A 19,145-nucleotide genomic window follows, 5' to 3' on the forward strand; every position below is an offset into this window, starting at 1 on the left:
GACGGGCTCCGTTTGTGTAAAACTCCTTCCTTTCCTGGAGCACCTCTCACTTTACCAAGATACCCCGTGGTTTCCTGCCTGTACATCGTGTCTCTCTTGCTACAAATAAGCATAGCCCCGCGGTGGGGAAGTGCCTGTAATACTCTGCGTTAAAGCTACTTACTTTGGAATAAAGAGGGACTGGTGTAGCTTTATTTCTCGGCTGAGATGTCTTAATGTGAACTTCACAATGCTGGATTCTTGAAATTGTATTTTTGTTTGGCAAACTGTCACCTGTGGTAGAGAAAACGCAATCAGTGCTGTTTGCTTTAAAGGAAAAGGAATAATTAATTTGTCCATAGATGTTGTCCATAGATGGCCCTCTCTCATGGGAGAGAGAAAGCGGTTTGTTAAAGCCTAGAGGTAGAATATACTTCTTGCTGCACATTTTTCTTCCTGCTCTTCTGCCTTTCATTGAAGTGCTTAGAAGAAAAACCCACCTGCTCTATGGGTGCTGACACAACGCTGCCCTGGCTGGGGTGGAGGAGACGTGCCGGTCAGCTTCTCCAGTCTTGCTGGGACCTTCACGGGATCCCTGCCCTGAGTTCCACCTTGCTGGGTTACAGCTGGGAATCTCTGTGTTGAAGCAGGCGGTGGCCGCTGTTTCCAGCGGGTTTGGAGCTCAGAAAGCACCTGTGTGTCTCTCAAAGCTGCAGCACCTTCCGAAAAGCATTTCAAAGGGCTCTTGTGCCAGACACCGCTTCACTCTCTGGCCAGACTGGTCTCTGGGCAGCGTCGGTGCCTGAGGGCTGCTCCTCCAAAGGGGTCATTTCTTGGCACTGTTTAGTAAGGAGTATTTGTGAATGACCAGGAGAATTCCAAATGTGTCGTCTGTGTTGCTCTTCTCCCCTTCCCTGTCGCCCTGCCCTGGGCGCTGGGGTCGCTTTGTGTACGGACCCGCCGCAGTTACTCCTTGTTTACAGACCCTCCCTCGGGGTGGAGCAGGGGGAAGAATCTGTTCTGAATGTCATAGTCTTGTTTTAATTAATACGCAGCACTTGATTTAATTAGATGAGGGATGTCCCGAGCCTGATGATGTTGAAGTCCATGGTTTTGTCAGCACCACCTGCAGTAGGTGGCATTTGTTGGGGTGTTTCACCATCCGGCGCTGCATCCCTTGGGCATCTCTGAACCACAAAGCAACGCAGAAGGAGGGGAGGTTAAAAACTTGACCTGTATTTCTTCTCCGATCACTTCTCTATGTATATGCGTCTGTATTTACCGTCGCAGCCTACTGCTGGAGTCCCTTGTCGCACTGGATGTAGTCACAGGTCAAGGAGCACACGTGTGTTGCCCTTCCTGGCGCCCACAAACTCCTCTTGGTAGGAACGTCCCTGAAACTGTGTCGCGTGCGGCCAAAAATCGTGTTTTTGCTGTTTCTGTCAGTCAGTCACTGTTTCTGTCGGTGTAACTGTTGGAGGACAGTTGTGTACAGTTGTGGATGGTGAAATCCCTTGTTCCTGAATGTGCCGCGATGGCTGTAAACGTGTAACTCACTGTAGTTAATGCACTGCTTAAAAAAAAAAAACCCTAACTGTACCATGTTTAGAGGAGCTGCTGTGGCTTTTCTCTACGTTTATTTGTTCCAGGAAGTTTCACTTGTATTACTGTTTATTTTTATTCCCTACAAAAATAAATACCTTGCCTTTTTAAAGTAAATGACTAGTGTGTGTTGGTTAGTGAAACTTCAAGCTGAACTTCCCGCTCTGAGATGGGAAATCAGTGAAAGGCTCCTAAGCAGTGAGCTCATCTTAAACCGGGTGTGATTGCGCTTCCCCTTCTTCTACAGCAGAGGGACTGGGGTTGGGGGGAGTGCAGGGTGCAGCACTGCTCCGTATCTATAAAAAAACCACCCCAAAAAGTAGTAATACTAGTGAAGCTGTGTTAAAGCTTAGGATCTTCTGTACGTTTGGTTGCTCTTGAGTTTTTTTTTAAAAAAAATTTCTATATGATTTTTATATGACTGTGAGGCAGCAATGTGCCCTGGTGGCCAAGAAGGCCAGTGGCATCCTGGGGTGCATCAGGAAGAGTGTGACCAGCAGGGGGAGGGAGGTCATCCTCCCCCTCTGCTCTGCCCTGGGGAGGCCCCATCTGGAGCACTGGGACCAGTTCTGGCCTCCCCAGTTCAAGAAGGACAGGGAACTGCTGGAGAGGGTACAGCAGAGGGCTACAAAGATGATGAGGGGCCTGGAGCATCTCTCTGCTGAGGAAAGGCTGAGGGACTTGGGGCTTTTTAGTCTGGAGAAGAGAAGACTGAGGGGGGATCTGATCAATGCTTATAAATACTTAAAGGGTGGGTGTCAGGAGGATGGGGCCAGTCTGTTCTCAGTGGTGCCCAGTGACAGGACCAGAGGGAACGGGCACAAACTGGAACATGAGAAGTTCCATCTGAACATGAGGAGGAACTTCTTTCCTGTGGGGGTGGCAGAGCCCTGGCAGAGGCTGCCCAGAGAGGTGGTGGAGTCTCCGTCTCTGGAGACATTCAAACCCCCTGGACACGTTCCTGTGCAACCTGCTCTGGGTGGACCTGCTCTGGCAGGGGGTTGGAGGAGATGATCTCCAGAGGTCCCTTCCAACGCCATAGCATTCTGTGAAAACCAAATAACTTTTCAGAGTTTTCTTCTTGGAAAGCTGTCTGTGCCTCGCCCATGCAGATGAGGGAAATAATTTAAAAATACTCTTTTTAAAAATTTTAAAATTCTTTTTTAATCATAACTTCAGTAGTGAGTCAAGGGGGAGGGTGTTTTTGGGTGCAGACACAGTGAGGTGGGGGAGTGCTCAAGGAAGGGGGAGATCGCAGGTGCAAAACTGGCTGCGTGTTTATAATGGAGATTGGAATCCCTGCTTTAATCACTTACAGCTGTGCTGTAACTGTCAAACCTGACAAGTAAATCTAGATCTGCAAAGCAGAGAGAAATTGGGTGACACGAGTTAATTGGACACATAAGGCTTTACAAAGTGCTTCGGGATGCTGTTTGGATCGCTAAATTCAGGTAAATGTTGTAAATCTGTGCCTGTGAACACAAGGAATAGACCCAAGACCAAAACCTGTTACCAGCCCCCGATGGATATTTTGCACTCCGCTGTGCATTCTAAAAATGGCTATTTCTTTTCTATGTATTAAGGCAAAAAAAAAAAAAAAAAAAACACCTGACGCTTGGGATACTCAGTCCCCAGATGTTTCAGAGTCTTTTTTCCTCCTTGCTAATTCTAAATATTCTTAATATTGCCAGTGAAATCCTTCATTTGCCTACGTTAGCTTTGCCTTTAACTGGATTATTAGCATTAACCCTGACTAGAATTGAAAAAGCTGCAATTTACATTTGGGGGAAAACTTATTTTCTGTTTGACGGTGCCTTTGCTGAGGGATGATTTAAAAATTCCCTCTTGAAGGCGATTCCGGCTATGAGGGGGCAGGTCCCGTTCGGAGCCGTCGGAGGAGGATTGCGAAAGCCTCGTGTTTTCACCAGCTTTCAGGAAATACCTTACGCCGAGTAAAAATACTGATCAGAAAACCTAATGGGAGGTGTGTGCTGAAAAATCACTGGTTTAAGGTTAAAAAGCGAAGAGCAGCACGTGCTGATGTTGGGTTCTGTATTTCAGGTCCTTAATGATGATGATCTCGCACCGGCTCACAGCCGCCGGCTCCAGCACATCCTTGGAGGGATGGATCCCTAAAAAGGAGGCGGTGGGAGCAGGGAGCCGTCCTGCAACGCTGCTGAACTTCTGGGGCTTCGACGCTGCCAAAATTCATGGAATCGTAGAATTGTCTGGCTTGGAAAGGACCTTTCAGATCATTGAGTCCAACCATCAACCCAACGCTGCCCAAACCCACCATGTCCTTCAGCACCACGTCTGCCCGGCTTTTAAATACCTCCAGGGATGGTGACTCCACCACTGCTCTGGGCAACCTCTTCCAAGGCTCAACAACCCTTTCCATAAAGACATTTTTTCCCAGTTTACATCCTAAACCTCCCCTGGCGCAACTTGAGGCCGTTTCCTCTTGTCCATCGCCTGTTCCTTGGGAGAAGAGACCGACCCCCCCCCCGGCTACACCCTCCTTTCAGGGAGTTGTCAAGAGCGAGAAGGTCTCCCCTCAGCCCCGTCTTCTCCAGGCTGAACACCCCCAGCAATTCCTCAAGGAATTACGGCTCGTGGAGGAGAAGAAGCAGTCACTGGATTCCTGGTTGAGCTCTAGCTACGTATTTTGTGTGTTAACACACCCGTTAAACCGTGAAGGGAGCTGTTGCTGTGCGACGCCCTGCAGTGGAGGCAAGGGATGATCCACAGGCGTCCGTGCCCTCTCCTGGTGAGTATCCGAGTCACAGAGCCACTGGAGAAGGTGACCAGCAGAACCGGCCACCGGTGGCAGCGCCAGAAAGGCGCCCGCCGATGTTTTTACCGGCACGGAGGGAACCTCCCCCCTTCAAAGGCTTTTTGCTGGGGTTTGGCAGCGATTTATGGTTCAAAGGCAGGACCCTAGGAGTGGCCCCACGCGATAACTGCGCGTCTCCCACCTTAAGGACCGTTAGTAAATCCTTAATCCCCTCAAAATGATTTATTTGATACTGCTTAGCGCTAAACTTTTAAATCAGAATGCTTAGCAGTGTTAAATGAGAAAGCTCATTACCTCCTTTCGGCTGCATTAATTACTGTAATCTCTTTAATGGAAGCAACTTCCTTGGATGGGATTTACCTTCCCAAAAACCCTTCTCGATTGGCATTAAATATACTCCTGCCCTTTAATTCTTCTCCAATTGATGGGGCAGCTTTGTGGGGAGCGGGTGTGGGGTCAGGCAGGAGTGAAGCTCCCCCTGACTCCTCAGCCTTCCCCAGGGCAGGAAGCGTTGGGAATTTTATCCGAAAGGGGACAGGCTTTATCAGCCACCTCTCCCTGGGCTCCCCTTCGGGGTTTATCTGAAGCTGCCGGTTGAAATGTCCGGGCAGGACGGGATTGACTGAGTCTCTCTGGCTGCCGCGGGAGCACCACGAGTGTGTGGGTTTGTGTTCTGCCAGCTGAGGGTGGATTTATCAGCGAGTACCTCGTGGTTTTTTGCTTCGTTAGTGTTTGGTTTAATGTCTGTTCCTCACCAAAGAGCTGCTCTTGTTTTTGAGGTTTCTTTTCTTGGTTAACAACTGAACAGCAGCAGCGACGACAAAAGAATATGCAGTTTATCATTAAATTTTCCATTCAAGGATTTTTCCTTTCATCTCCAAGTTCCCTTACGGTTTCCTACATCTCATATTTTCTATCGTGTATTCATTTTGCTGTCTGTAGCCCCCTTTTTTCCATGTTATAATACACTGGCTTTTTAATTGCTGCTTTTATTTCTGCATTTTGTTGAGGGGGTTTCCAGCCAGGCTTGGCTTTTCTGACCCCAGCATCCCCGTTGTGGCTGCAGCTTCTTGACACTTAATAAACCCTGCTCCAATATTTATCCCATTTCTCCTACTCCATGATTCCATTCATAGCATTGACTTTGGGGAAATGGACCTTTTTGAAGCAACAATCTATTTTTGAGTGAATTTGGAGAGAGTGAAACTGTGAGGAAGCCAGAAGTCTAAAGCCTATCAATATTTAACATTTTCTTGCTCTCTCTGCTTTTCACAGCGCAGCTTCAAACTGCGTGTGGTGGTGACGGCGGGGACATCGTAAATGTTTCCCAGAGCCCCCTGATTTTACCTCTTGTGGCAGTGGAGATCTTTCTGCTGGATAATTTGCCTCCCCTCTCGTTATCTGGTACCGCTGATAACGCCGCCGCGAGCTCTCCGACCGCTCCTGCTCCGCCACCGAAGAGTTGGGAGAAGGTTTAGAGGGAACTGGATAAAGTAGGATGACACTTCCCAGCTGCCAGCTCCCGATAAGAGCCCAAACGCTGCTCCCTGCTTGCCTTCTCTGCCTTGCGATGTGCCGCTTCATTTTATGAAGCCAAAGCAGCGGTTTGTTCTGGGAGGGAAGGCGAAGACGCGGCTTGGGTAAGAAATCTGGGCCTTTTTCAGTGCTTTTGTCCTTCTTGTGTTCAATAAATAACCCTGGATGTTGTGAATGACCATTTCTATTGCTCTGAAAGTGGGAAAAGCGGTGGGGAGAGGGGTTCAGAGGGAATCCTTTTGGGTGATTGGCAACAACCGGGATAACGTAGGGGTAGGGGACGCGCTGCCCTGGCAGGGGACTGGAATCGCCCATGATTTCTGCAAGAAAAGGGTAAAACAAACCCTTTGTGGCTGCTGGGATGGCTCAAGCGGCCCCCAGCACCTGTCCCAGCCTCCCCCCGACCGGCCGCCCCTCTCTATATTTACCCAGGGGGAGCTTTCCAAGAATGGAAGTGGGTAAGATAAAACCCCTCAGGGGCTAAAATTAGCCCCAGCGCACTGGCCCTTCTCCCTGCGGTGGCATTTCAGCTGTGAGCTTGACAGCCTGCCTCACTCCGGTGGCGCAGAGCAGACGGCCAGCCCCGGCGCAGCAAGATCCTCGCTCTTTTTCTCCTGGTTTTTTTTTTTTTTTTTTTTTTTTTTTTTTTGAGGTTTAAACCGAGAGAGAACTCGCCATGGGACCACCACGGCCTCCTCCGCCCTGGCTGTGAGCATCCCCTGCCTCCCCAAGGTAAGGCGGCAGCAGAATGGTGACCAGGCAGCGCTGGGCCATTGAAGGTAACTGGGCAACCCGCTGTAAAAGCCTCAGTGTGTTCCCTGTCACCTCTAGGTCCCCTCATGGCCTTTTTTTTGGGGGGTCCCTGCAGATGCAGATCTAGACCATCTCGGTGAAGATGTCCCTGCTCATTGCAGGTGGGGGTTGGAATGAGATGACCTTTAAAGGCCCCTTCCAACCCAAACTATTCTGTGATTCTATAATTCTCTGGTTCTATGCACCGACAGCTCCCTTCAGCTCACGAGGTGACAGCTCTGGTTTGGGCTCTTCTGGCTGGGGAGCATCTGTGAGGTCCCCGAGTGAGTGCTTACACTGCCAGAGTAACCTCTGGAGATGCTGTTTGTGTGCTCAGGAATGTTACAGCTGTTTTTTTTTTACTTTTCCAGACCATTTCCCTTGGGAATATAAGCAGGCCGTCTTTTTGAATCAAATCTGCAATAACCCCCCCACCCCATTAGCCACGTAGGTGTAGGGTTCCCAAAGCTCCAGAGCTCATTAACAGCGTGTCTAATCAGTAATGGTAATGTTATAATTTTACATATTTCTGTAGAAATAGTCTGGGTCAGTGGAACAGGTGGAAGCGCAGCAGAGCTCTGCCGTCGCTCGCTGCCGTTGAACTCGCCCTAATTAAATGAGATGGGACGGTGGCCTCACGCGGGGGGATTCCTCCGGATGGATGTGGGACGAGCCTCCTGTGGCTGCCTCGTTACCCTCAGGTTCGTTTGCAGAAAGAGGCTAATTACTCCGTGCACCTCCTCGCCTCCTCCAAGGGAGGACCGGAGGAGACGCTGGAGCAGACCGAGCTCTCCCCGAGGAAATCCGAGATGCCGAGCTCTCCCCGAGGAAATCCGAGATGCCACGGGGCTGCGATGCGGCGAGAAATTCCTCTGCCCTTCCCATTCGGGCCATCGCATTCCTCGTCCTGCTGCCTGTTTGGCCACGGAGAGGCCGGATCCTGTACCGAGCACCCCCAAACCTGTCGGGCTCAGACCCGGCTCCGGTGTGGCCAGCTCAGCATGCTATTCCTCCCACCACCCGGTCCCCCCACTATAAAATTCCCAAATCGTTCTTGCAGCCATGCTCCTCGGGCTGGAGGAGGCAGGAGAGAGGAGAGGGTTTGATGAATTCAAACACCGAGGTCGTTTGGGGAAGGGCAGCGCTCAAAGTCCTTGGTCAAACCAGCCACCTTCACATCCCCTTCAACTCCTATTTTGAAATCCAGTCCCTTTAAAGACTGGCAGAGTGTAAAAACCTCTTAAATTAAAAACTCCTCCGAGTTTTCTGTGGGTCCCAAAATACTTGGAAGTGCAAGTGCTGGTGGGGCTTCCCCCCAGAAGCCTTGTCTGGTCCAAAGCAGAGTTGATTCCTGTTATTTTCCAATGTGCTCTTCCCACAGAGAACAGCAGGATGGGGTGACTTCTGCAGGTTTTGGGAAAAATGGGTGGCTTTGGCCACCAGTGGGGTGCAGAGTCCTTGTGAGAGCCCGTGGCCACCCAGGACCCCTCCTGAGCCCAAGGTGTGGGTATCCCATGAGCAGTCCCACCCTGGGCGAGCAGTACAGCATTCAAGAAGTTAAAAATACAAAGCAAAAGCCTTATGAGCTCCCTCGTGCAGCGTTTGAACTCCAACACCAGATTCAATTATCTCGGCATGTTCTTGATCACAACACTGTAAGGGGAGGTGGCCCATGGACGTGCTACCACAAGGACCTCCATCTGTGCCGTCACCCTTCACCAGCATGGATTTCCTCACCCACAGCAGAAAGGTGACAAGCATGTCAGCAGCATAATTTTTTTTGACAACCTTCCTTGAATCGTGTATAAAAAAAAAAAATAATAAAAAGATGGTGTTGGTATCAGGGGGATGGTTCTAACCCAGTGGTGGTGGTGTTTTTGTTGTCCCATAGATCTTTGGCTTGACCTTTTACGATGACAGCAGAACACGGGAGACAGACCAAAAGAAAATGAGCCTAATGGATATCACTAAAATGTTCTCCATGCTCCAGCCCAGAGAAGATGAAGAAGACAACGGAGAAAGCGAGGAGCTGAACCGAGCGGTATCTGAGGACAACTACCAAACCCTGGATTACCTCTTGTCCCAAGACAGGTACAAGAGGGTCATCAACCGCAGGAGCGGCTGGGGGGTACCCAGCACCCCCCTGCGCCTGGCCGCAACCTGGGGACGCGTCAGGAGCATGAAGGTCCTCTTGGCCCACGGGGCGGAGGTGGACAGCCTGGATGTGAAGGCCCAAACCCCGCTCTTTGTGGCGGTCAGCAATGGCCACCGGGAATGCGTGAAGGTCCTTCTGGATGCAGGGGCCAGCCCGGTCGGCAGCATCTACAACAACTGCTCACCGCTGCTTGTCGCCGCCAGGGATGGGAATGTGGACATCCTGCGGCAGCTCCTGGACCACGGGGCAGAAACCAACGTTCAAGCGCGGCTGCCCGAGTGGGCTGCTAACTCAGTGGCTTGTTCTGGTCCCCTCTACTTTGCCGCCGTGTACGGGCATCTGGAGTGCTTTAAGATGCTGCTGCTTTACGGCGCCGACCCCAACTATAACTGCACGGAGGAGAGGGTGATCGCCCAGATCAAGGAGCCCAAGACTCTGCTGGAAACCTGCCTGAAGCACAGCTGCAGGAGCGAGTTCATCAAGCTGCTCATTGACTTTGGAGCCAACGTCTACTTGCCCAACCTCACGGTAGGCGAGACGCAGCCCCGCAGCGAGGGCCTGGAGCTGCTGCTGCAGGCGAGAGGTAATCTGTGTGTGTGGCCAGCCCCGGGGCTGGAAGCGAGCACCAATTGTGCTCATTTGGGTGCAAGTTGCTTCAGATTCCCCTTCCCTTCACCTCTGCTTCCCCACGGCCTTACCCAGGGTGTCCTACAAGCTTCATCTCCCTTTGCAGCATCACTTGAGTGTGTGGGTCTCTCTAGTCTTTAACTCTCAAGTATTATCACTATTTTACTACAAACTCTTAATCCTCCCTCTCCCCCAGTGATTGCTGTGTTCAGGCCAAAAAACCCAAGTCTCCAACACTGAACACGTCAAGAGAAGGACATCACAAGGTCATGGAGAACAGGTCCACCACCAGTGATGAAATCTGGTGGCCTGGATACATGCGCTACCGCAGGAAACTCCTAAAACAAACTGCTGGGATTTGGGGGAGAATGTCACGGGAGGGCTTGTTTCTAATAAACACCCACCAAATACCCCCGGATTTCCACCGCTGGCTGCGGCTGGAGGCAGGCTGCCTTGGTTGGGGTCTGGGGTGCGACTCGGTGCAGCCACCACCTACGTTTATGTGATTATCACCCTCTTGGACTCACCACACCATCTGCTTTTCATCAGTATCTCTAGATACTAAAGAAGCTGCTTTCAGTGAGGGCCCTCAGTGGTGGTCTGGAGCATGGGGGGGGTTCCGCAGCTTGTTTTTTCCACTTAATATAAATCTGTTGGGTTAAAGACTGCTTTTTGCCGTTCCTCTCCTTCCTGCTGCTCAACTGTGGCTCTCCTGTACTGCCTACGTCCAGAAAAACTGCACTTGTTTCCATATGATGGTGGAAGATCTCATCTCAACGCCCAGCTCCCGTGAACCGCCGCTGCGAAGCTCGTGGCTCGATACGCGGCGCAACCAGCCCTAGCAAAGACGTTGAGTTTTGGTCCGTCCCTGTCCCTCGGTGTGTCTTGAAGGTGACCATCTCATCTTTCCTCCCTCTCTTTTCACAGCTCACCCCAAGTCCTTGATGTCTCAGGCCCGGCTGGTGATGAGACGCCTCCTGAAGCAGGCTGGTCGCCCGCACGCCCTCGGGGAGCTGGAGATCCCCACCGTCCTGGTGAACTACCTCCGACACCAGCCGTGACCACCCGCCGACGGAGATACCTGCCCCGAGCACGCCTTGAGCGCCCGAATTAAAAGCTCCTCTGGCACCTGCGCGCTGTGAAACCACCGCCAGTTTGTGGTCGCAAAGTCATTTTTGCTTACGAGGTGTCTCCAAAAAGCGGTGCCCGCGTGGAGAGACGGGAAGGGAGAAAACGGAGGACACCTCAGCTCCGGCTCCGCATCAGGGTGAGGGTAGAGCAGGATCACGTTCAGCTGGGTTTGGCTTTAAAGCCTTTTTACTGAAGGATTTTAACACTTTTAATTGATGCTGGGGGGAAGGGGCTGGGAAAAGGTGCGGAGGGAGAGGAGCAAGGGCTGCTTTTACCTCCTTCCCTCCGGGGACGCTCGGGAAGGAGGGAGGCACCACCGGGCTTCGTGCCCACGGGTTTCCCCACAGCGTGGCCTCGGCTGCCCCTAAACCCCTTTTCCCGGAGCCGTTTCCAAGTGCCTCCTCCCTTCGGCACCCTGGGGAGGGCTCCAGAACACCTGGCCACCCCGTGGCTACCCCGTCACCATCCCTGGACCATTCCTGACCCCCAGGACATTGGGGTGCAAAGCCCCCAGCAGGGGCTGGGATGCGTATCCAGAGGCCGGAGACCCCAGACTCTCGTCTCCCTGCCCCAGCTCTGCCTTGAAACATCATCTTGTTCTCCTCAAAAGTGGCTCCTGTTACGGCCGAGGGGGTCTTTTGTGATTGGGCAGGGTCTTTTTTAAATTTAATTAAAAACGTTGCTACCATTTGTATTAAACTATCGTGACCCGTTTGGTGAAATATCCTTTAATCGGATGAGCTCGGTGGCGCATCCTTTGGAAGGGATGGAGGGAAACGCTGCAGCTGGGGAATTTCAGGCTGAGCCTGGAGCGGGACATCCCGCCCTTGGTGGGTCATAGAATCATAGGATTGTCCGGGTTGGAAGGGACCTTTAAGATCATCCAGTCCAACCATCAACCTAACTCTGATAAAACCATCACTAAACCATGTCTCTAAGCACTATGTCAACCCGGCTTTTAAATACCTCCAGGGATGGGGCCTCAACCACTGCCCTGGGCAGCCCATTCCAAGGCTTAAGAACCCTTTCCATGTAAAAACGTTTCCTAATCTCCAATCTGAACCTCCCCTGGCGCAATTTGAGGCCCTTTCCTCTTGTCCCATCGCCTGTTCCTTGGGAGAAGAGACCGACCCCCCCTGGCTACACCCTCCTTTCAGGGAGTTGGAGAGAGCGAGAAGGTCTCCCCTCAGCCTCCTTTTCTCCAGGCTGAACCCCCCCAGCTCCCTCAGCCGCTCCTCACAAGACTGGTTCTCCAGACCCCTCACCAGCTCCATTGCCCTTCTCTGGATGCGCTCCAGCCCCTCAATGTCTTTTCTGTGGGAAGGGTCCCTCCACCTCTGTGACCAGCGATGGGCACAAACACTGGTGGTGGCCGGAGGAGCCCTGCTGGCTCTTCCCGCGGCCGGGAGCCGAGGGATAACCCACGCTGCTCCCCGGGACTCGGCACATGGTTGCCGGCGACGCACCTCTCGCTGTGGAGCTCCTCTCCAGGAGGAAGGGCTGAGGGAGCCGGGCAGCCCGGAGCAGAGAAGGCTCAGGAGGACGTCACCCACGGTGATGGTGGCAGAGGCTGGAGCCAAGCCCTCCCCCGCGGTGCACAGCCTCAGCCACCGGGGGTTCCCTCTGAACGTCACTCTGGGGGTGACCAAGCACCTGGAGATGCTCAGAATCTTCCAGGACACGGCCCTGGGCCCGAGGTGGCCCCGCCGGAGCAGGGCTTGGAGCAGGTGACCTCCAGCGGCCTCTTCCCGCCGCAGCCCGGGGGTGGCCGAGGCGGGCTCCTGGGGATGTGTGTGGGGGGAACAAGTCGGCTTGTTCCGCGGGGCTCCGCGGTCCCCAAAACGGGGTGGGACCGTCACAGGAGGGCGGCAACCCCCCCCGCCCGGCGCCGCCCCGCGCCACGCCCCCCGCCTGACGTCACAGCGCCGCGCCCAATCCCTCTGCGAGGCCCCGCCGCGGCCCCGCCCCCACCGCCGCCGAGCCCACACGAGGCTCCGCCCCCGATGGAGGCCCCGCCCCCTGCGGCTCAGGCCCCGCCCCTCGGCGCGCCGGGCGGACCCGCTGCCGCGGCGGCCACTCGCCCCGGGCTGGGCTGGCCCCGGTGGCCCGGGCCGCGCCACGCCACGCCGCACCCGCCGCCCCCCGCCCCGCGCAGCCGGTGAGTGCGGGGACGGGGGGCGAGGGCGGGGACGGGGCGCGGCGGGGGAGGCCGCTCCGGGCGCGGGCTGCGGCGGGGGCCGCCTCCGCCATGGCCGGCGCCGCGTCCCGGGGCTCGGGGCGCCCGGCGGGGGCGGGGGGCGGCGGGAGGGACGGGCTCCGCCGGCCGACGCCGGCCCCGGCCGGGGGCGCTCCGCACGGCGCCGCCGGGCCCCCTCTCCCCCGGGCCCCGGCCCCGGCCCGCCCGCCCCGGCCCCGGGCCCGGCCCCGCCGCCCTCGGCCCCCGGCGGAGCGAATCGTGCCCTCGGCCCCGGGGCCGGGCGGGGGAGCGGCGGCCCTGCCTCATTGTGCGGGGTTTGCTTTGTGAAAACCCCCCTTTGTCGTGATTTATCGGCGGGGGGGTGCCCGCGGTGGCTTTATTTTTGGAGCGTGGCTGAACCCCCGTGTGGTCGCGGCAGCGTCCGTTGGTCCCCGGGGGGATCCCGGGCCGGTTCGGGTGGGAAACGGCCTTAAAGGCCGCCCGGTGCCCCCCCTGCCCTGGGCAGGGACACCCCCCCCCGCACCGGAGCGGCTCGCTCCGAGCCCCGTCCGAGCCGGCCGCGATCCGGAGGGAGACCCTTCTCCCGTCGGGTTTTGCCACCGCGTCTCCGTTCCGCCCCCCCCCGGCTCTCAGGGCTCCGTGGGCACCGGGAGCGGGACGGGCTCTTCCCGGCCGGTCTCCCCGGCCCCCCCCCGGCCCGGTACCCCCCGGGCTCCCGAGGTCTGGGAGGGGGGTCCCCATCGGGGACGGGGCAACCGGAGGAGAAGAGTCATCTCCGGTGGCGGGGCCGGTGCGGGGCCGCAGGGGCCGGAGCCCGTGGCCGGGTGCGTTTTGCCGGGGGGGGGTCTCCGGCTCCCCGCTGCGGAAACCTTCCCCGGGCCGCGGGCAGCGAGAGCCCGGCCTCGGGCACGGCAGCTCGGCAGCGCCCCGCGGGGTTTGTGGCGTTTGCTTTCTCCAGCCTCAGCTCTGGGGAAGAACCGTCGTCGTTTGGGTTCTCCTCTCCCCGCCATCAGTGCGGGGTCAGACGTAACGCCCCCCGCCCTGCTTCTGGGGTGATCTGCTGGGGGCGGGTCACGGCGGGGGGGTTTAATGCCCTTCTCCTCGCTGCCCAGACGGTTTTAGGCCCGAGTGAAATCTCCTACCGACAAATCCAAACGGGTCTGGGAAAGGGCTTTCTCCCCGGACACGTGCCGGCTGCACGGGCTGCGTCCCGGCTTGGCTCCGTCCAAAGGCTCCCTGCGGCTCGGCGCTGGGTCCGGGGGCGGCAGCGGGGTTTGGGGGGTGCCGGTGCCTGTCCCCCCGGAGCAAGCCTGGGGTTTCCCCGCTCGAGGGCGTCCGGTCCCCGAGCCCCGTCAGTGGGCGCAAAGGCCGCCGTGTCCTCACCTCTCTCCCCTTTCCCTTTGCTTTAGCTCAGCCGCCAGGATGCTCCGCTCTCCGCGGCCGGGAGAGGACTGCGCCCCCAAAGTCGTCGTTCCCAGTTGATGCAGCCGAAGGGCCCGGCCGCCATGGAGAGGGGCTGCCCGGAGGAGCCTGCCCGCGGCGGGGGGCAGTCGGTGGCCTGCGGGCAGCGGGAGGGAAGCGACCGGCGGCGGGAGGAGAGCGGGGACCAGCTGCCCGAGGGGGGCGATGGCTCCGGGGCGGCCGCGGAGCCGCCGCAGCCTCAGCCGCCCCCCGGGAAGCTGAAGAAAACGGCTTTGAGACTGTTTGGGGGGAAGAGGAGCATCTGCACGCTGCCCAGTTTCTTTGGGGGCCGGAGCAAAGGGCAGGGGAAAGCGGCCTCTAAGAAGGGCCTCGGTAAATGCCGGACCCACGAGGGGCTCAGCGGGGCTGCCTGCGACCAGGGCGACGGGGCGCCGCCGGAAAACCCCTGGGAGGGGAGCGGGGACTCGCACCCCTGCCCTTTGCCGAGCTCCCAAAGCGCTCCCTCGGCCGTAGCCGCCGGCGCCAGGCTTGATTCGGGCCGGCGGGACGGCTCTCCCCCCGGGGGGGCGGAGGGCTGTGAGAAGAAGCCCGGCGGCGAGAAGTCCTCCTTGCCCAGAGCCAAGAAGGGGCTGAAGGGGTTTCTGAACAGCATCCGGCGTCACCGGAAGAGCAAGGCTGCCGAGAGCGAGCCGGCAGAGCTCCCCGAGTGGAGCGGGGATGCGGAGGAGGCCGGCAAAGCCGCTGGTGCGGGAGCGGAGAGCCGAGGGGCTGCGCGGGGAAGGGGACCGGGACCCGTCCCTGCTGCCGTGCCCGCCCCGGGGGACTCGGGGGGTGACAGCTCAGCGGCCACGGGCACCGGCTGCGGTGAGGCTGCCCGGGCCGGCCGTCCCACGGCCGGTGACGGCAGCTCTGAGGGTGACGCAGCGGCGGCGGCGCCGGGGGAGAGGGACGTCGTGGACACGAAGTCAGAGGCCGAGGCTGTTGCCTGCGCGGAGTTTGACCCCGAGAACCTGCTGCTGGCCTTTCATCCGGACTTGGTGGACACCGACCCTCCCTGCCTGCGCTCCGGGGACCTGCTGAGCCTCATCCTGGGGGACGTCACCTCCCTGAAGAGCTTCGACTCCCTGACGGGGTGCGGGGACGACATCGCGGAGCCCGACATGGCGGAGAGCAGCATCTCTGTGGAGCGCAGCAGGGACGCCGCGAAGCGGAGCTCCTGCCTGGTGACCTACCAGGGCGGTGGGGAGGAGATGGCCGTGCCGGAGGAGGCGGAGGAGTTCCTCCCCCAGATCTGGGAGGGCGACGGGGACGGGGGCTACGGAGCCCAGGTGTCGAGCAGCAGTTTGGAGACGCACGCCTCGCAGGAGGCGGACGGCCACCCCTACGCGGGGGACGCGCTGGACGGCGTTGACCTCCCGACGCCCCAGAGCGAGCGGCAAGAGTCCGCCCCGAACAGCGACGAGGGCTATTACGACTCCACCACGCCGGGGCCGGAGGACGAAGGCGGGGAGGGGCTGGGGGAGCTGAAGAAGGAGCGTCTTCCGCGAGACAGCTACAGCGGGGACGCGCTTTATGAGTTTGACGCGCTGCTGAGTCCCTCTCTCGGGGAGGAATCCCTGTTTGAGAGCAAAGTCTCCCGCCCGGGCATCTTCAGCTACTTCTTGGACTTCTGCCTCCCTGCGGAGAGGAGCCTGGTCCAGGTGCTGGGTGAGAAGCGGGGGCTGATGGAAACGGAAGAAGAGCGGCTGGCGGCCATTCAGAAAGAGCTGCTCTACTGGGAGCTGCAGAGGGAACCGCTCCCGAAGCGCCGCGACGTTCCCAGCGAGGAGAAGCGTCCGCGGGAACAGCCCTGCCTCGGATGCAAAAGCAGAGCGGCCGGCTCCGGCGGCAAGAGCGCGAGTGGCCTCGGTAGCCAGCCGGTGGGCTCGCCCGGCCCGAAGAGGGGTGTGACGGGTGGGCTGTCGGGGGCCAGAGCTGAGACTCCGGAGCGGAGGGATTTTCCGGGGACTGCGTGCCCAGAGAACTGTTACGGCAGCCGGAAAGCCCAGGGCGGTTGCCTTATTCCGCCCGGGAAGAGCAACGCGGGGCTGGACTCGGACGCGGAGGGTGGGCCGTGCGGGGGCTCCGCGCAGGGCGGCGCAGCCCCGGGCAGAGCAGGGCCGTTCCCCGGCTACGGGCTCCCGGAGCCGGAGCGCGGCGGCGGAGCGGAGAGCGGCAGCGGCGAGCCCCCGGTGGGCAGCGAGCCCGAGCCCGAGCAGGCCGTGAGCTTCTCGCAGGCGCTGGTGGAGTTCGCCAGCAGCGGGACCCTCTTCTCCAGCCTCTCGGAAAGCCTGGGGAGCTCCGGCTCGGGCTCGTCCTTCACCCAGAACCTCCCCGCCCTCCCCACCATGGTCACCTTCGACATCGTGGACGTGGAGCGGGAGGGAGAAGGGGAGTGCGAGCGGCACCCCGAGCTGAACGGGGGCGAGGACATCACCGAGGCCTTGGAGGAGGGCTACGGGCGGAAGGAGTCGCTGGCCGACTGCGAGGAGAGGCTGTCCCCGGGGTCCCCGGCGGGCTCCTTCCCGAGCGGCGAGTGGGGCGTTGCCAGCCTGCCCCGCCGCCTGCGCCTCCACGGGCCGAGCCCCTCCATGCCGGCCCCGCTCTCCGTGGGCCGCAGGAGCCGCTCGCTGGACACCGAGAGCCTGGAGTCGGAGCTGGCCCGCTCGCCGGTGGCCCGGGGCGGTGGCCCCCAGCCGGGCCGGCCGCGGTGGCCGCGGGAGGGTGGCAGAAGGGACTCGGGGGGCGCGAGGAGGAGCAGGAGCGAGGAGGAGGGCGAGCTGGCGGCTCCCGACGGCGGCTCGAGCCGGCCGGGCTCGCGGCCCCTCCAGCCCGAGGCCGAGGCGGCGGCCGGGGGGATGAAGCACTGGGGCTTCGCTCCGGCCGCCGCCACGGAGAGGGCCTGGGAGCCACCGGAGCCCCCTGCGTCCCCTGGGCTGTTGTCCCTTTCCCGCGGCGTGGCCGGGGATCCCGCGTCCGGGCAGCCCCGGGAGCCGGAGCCCAGCCGGCGCCCGCTCCGGCCCTGCCATTTGCCTCTGCGGGGCGAGGGCGGGCGGCCCCGGGAGGCGGCCGGTCCCTGCCGGCCCCACGGAGAAGCCGGCGGCAAGAAGCCGCCCGGCTTGTTCCCCCTGGGAGCAGCGGAGCCCGAGCTGCCCCCCGGCTTCCGTTTCGCCTGCTCCCCGGAGAAGGGCGCCCCGTGCAAACCCGTGGGCATCGCCCAGGGCATCCCTCAGCATCCCCCGGGCAGCGCCCGCGCCGGAGGGAGCCCGGAGCGCTGCGGGGAGCCCCTGAAGGGCAGGGCCAGCCCCGGCCACGCGCTGCCCCTCGGCTGTCACGGCGCGGCCGGGAGCGTCACCCAGGGCGAATAGGGCGGGCGTGACGGGGGCTGCGGAGGGCAGGGAGGGGGACGGTGGGCATTAGCCAGCGATTTGTGAGGGACCCGAATGTAGAGCCGGGCTGACGTCCCTGCGGATGCCGGGGCGGGTTCGCAGCCGCCGCCGGGATCCGTAGGTTGAGGTGAGGCACGTCCTGGTTTTCCGGCGCCGAGCGCGGGAACGGCCCCCCGGCGCCGCTGGCAGCTGCTGGAGGAATCGCTGGGAAGGGCCCCGTTTGGAGCTGGGCAGGTTTGGGGGTTCCCGCAGGGTGGGAGCTGGGGGAGCGAGCCTTGGGGAGACTTTGGGGAGAAACGGGGCTTTTTCTTCCTCTTCTCGGTGGAATGTTTTTGGTTCAGACTCACTTTGAATGTCGTCCATCTGGGTCTCCGTTTGGGGAGCCCGGGAGGAAGGCCACCGGCTATTTCCAGAGCGCGGACGGGAGGCCGCTCGGCTGGAAGGGGAATGTCGCAGTAACTTTTTAATTTATTATTTTCCTTTTTCCCTTGCCCCGAAGGAAAGCGGGAGCTTTTGTGTGCGTGCTGACAACGTATTCCAGGCGTAGTTTTAATTTGCTCCAAGGCGCCGCTCTCGGGGAGATGTGCTGTCGCCGGTGTCCCTTCCAGGAGCAAAGTGCGGGTCCCTTCTTTGTCGTGCTCCGTCCTCCCGGTGCGTGATTCCCGGCCGAAACCTTTCCCGTGCTTTGTCCCTCGCTCCTCGCCTCTCCCGGGCCGCGGGCACGAGGTCTTTGGAACAAGCTCAGTTTGCGTCGTGCCCGTGGCTGTGACGTTGCAGATGCTGTTGCTTTCTTCAAAAGGAAGTTTTGTTGGTTTGGTGGGTTTTTTTAAATTATTGCGCAGTTGTTTTTATTGCGTAAATCCATAGGAGGAAAGTATTCTGTTAATTGGAATACGGGACGGAACGCAGCCTAAATTAGGCTTCCCAGCTTCTTCCTCCGGCCTGCCGAGGCTCGAGTAGACCCGTCTGTGTGTCCCTGGGCTTAAACCTTGAGTTGTCAGTATTTTCCTCCCGGTCCTGCCGCGGGGAGTTACCGCAGGAACCCGAGGTGCCACGTGTTTTCCCTCCGTGCCAGCGGAGAGGGTTTTGTGGGACAGACCCGTCTCCTGACGCTGCTCCGCGTCCCCCGGAGATGGAGAGGAGCGGGCGGGCGGCCGGCGAAAGGTCCCCTCGGCTGCGAGGTCGCGAGCGCAGTCTCCCCTCGTTAGCCCGGCGCCTGAGCCTCTGCTAACGAGCCCTGCCTGGTCGGCCCCGGCTGCCCTCTTGCTGGGGCTGAGGAGAGGGTCAGGTCTCGGCACCGCACGTCTCGCCCACTCGCAAAACACACCCCACGGCAAACGCCGCGGGCGAGAGCGGAGCCGTTGTCACCGCTTGGCCTGGGCAGCAGCCCCGCCGTGGCTTTTTAGTCACTCTTTTGTTTTCTCGCGTCGCCAAAGGCGTCTGGCGGGTCTTGGGGGGCGTTTTGTTTGGCCGTGGGGCAGC

The 19,145-nt window shown here is 59.2% G+C and overlaps 2 protein-coding genes across 2 annotated transcripts; both read left to right on the forward strand.

The window, feature by feature from the left end:
* The first annotated feature begins 6,434 nt into the window (after positions 1-6,434).
* ASB12 (ankyrin repeat and SOCS box containing 12) lies at positions 6,435-11,313 on the forward strand. The gene is made up of 3 exons (XM_074147780.1): positions 6,435-6,643; positions 8,595-9,441; positions 10,413-11,313. Exons 2-3 carry the CDS (start codon positions 8,652-8,654, stop codon positions 10,544-10,546), a joined length of 924 nt encoding a protein of 307 aa, XP_074003881.1. The 5' UTR covers positions 6,435-6,643; positions 8,595-8,651; the 3' UTR covers positions 10,547-11,313.
* Positions 11,314-14,294: 2,981 nt separating this feature from the next.
* Positions 14,295-17,642, forward strand: LOC141465005 (APC membrane recruitment protein 1-like). The gene has a single exon (XM_074148180.1). It carries the CDS (start codon positions 14,295-14,297, stop codon positions 17,640-17,642), a length of 3,348 nt encoding a protein of 1,115 aa, XP_074004281.1.
* Positions 17,643-19,145: the final 1,503 nt, after the last annotated feature.

The sequence above is a fragment of the Numenius arquata genome, chromosome 5 (assembly GCF_964106895.1).
Source record: "Numenius arquata chromosome 5, bNumArq3.hap1.1, whole genome shotgun sequence".
NCBI classification, from domain to species: Eukaryota; Metazoa; Chordata; class Aves; order Charadriiformes; family Scolopacidae; genus Numenius; species Numenius arquata.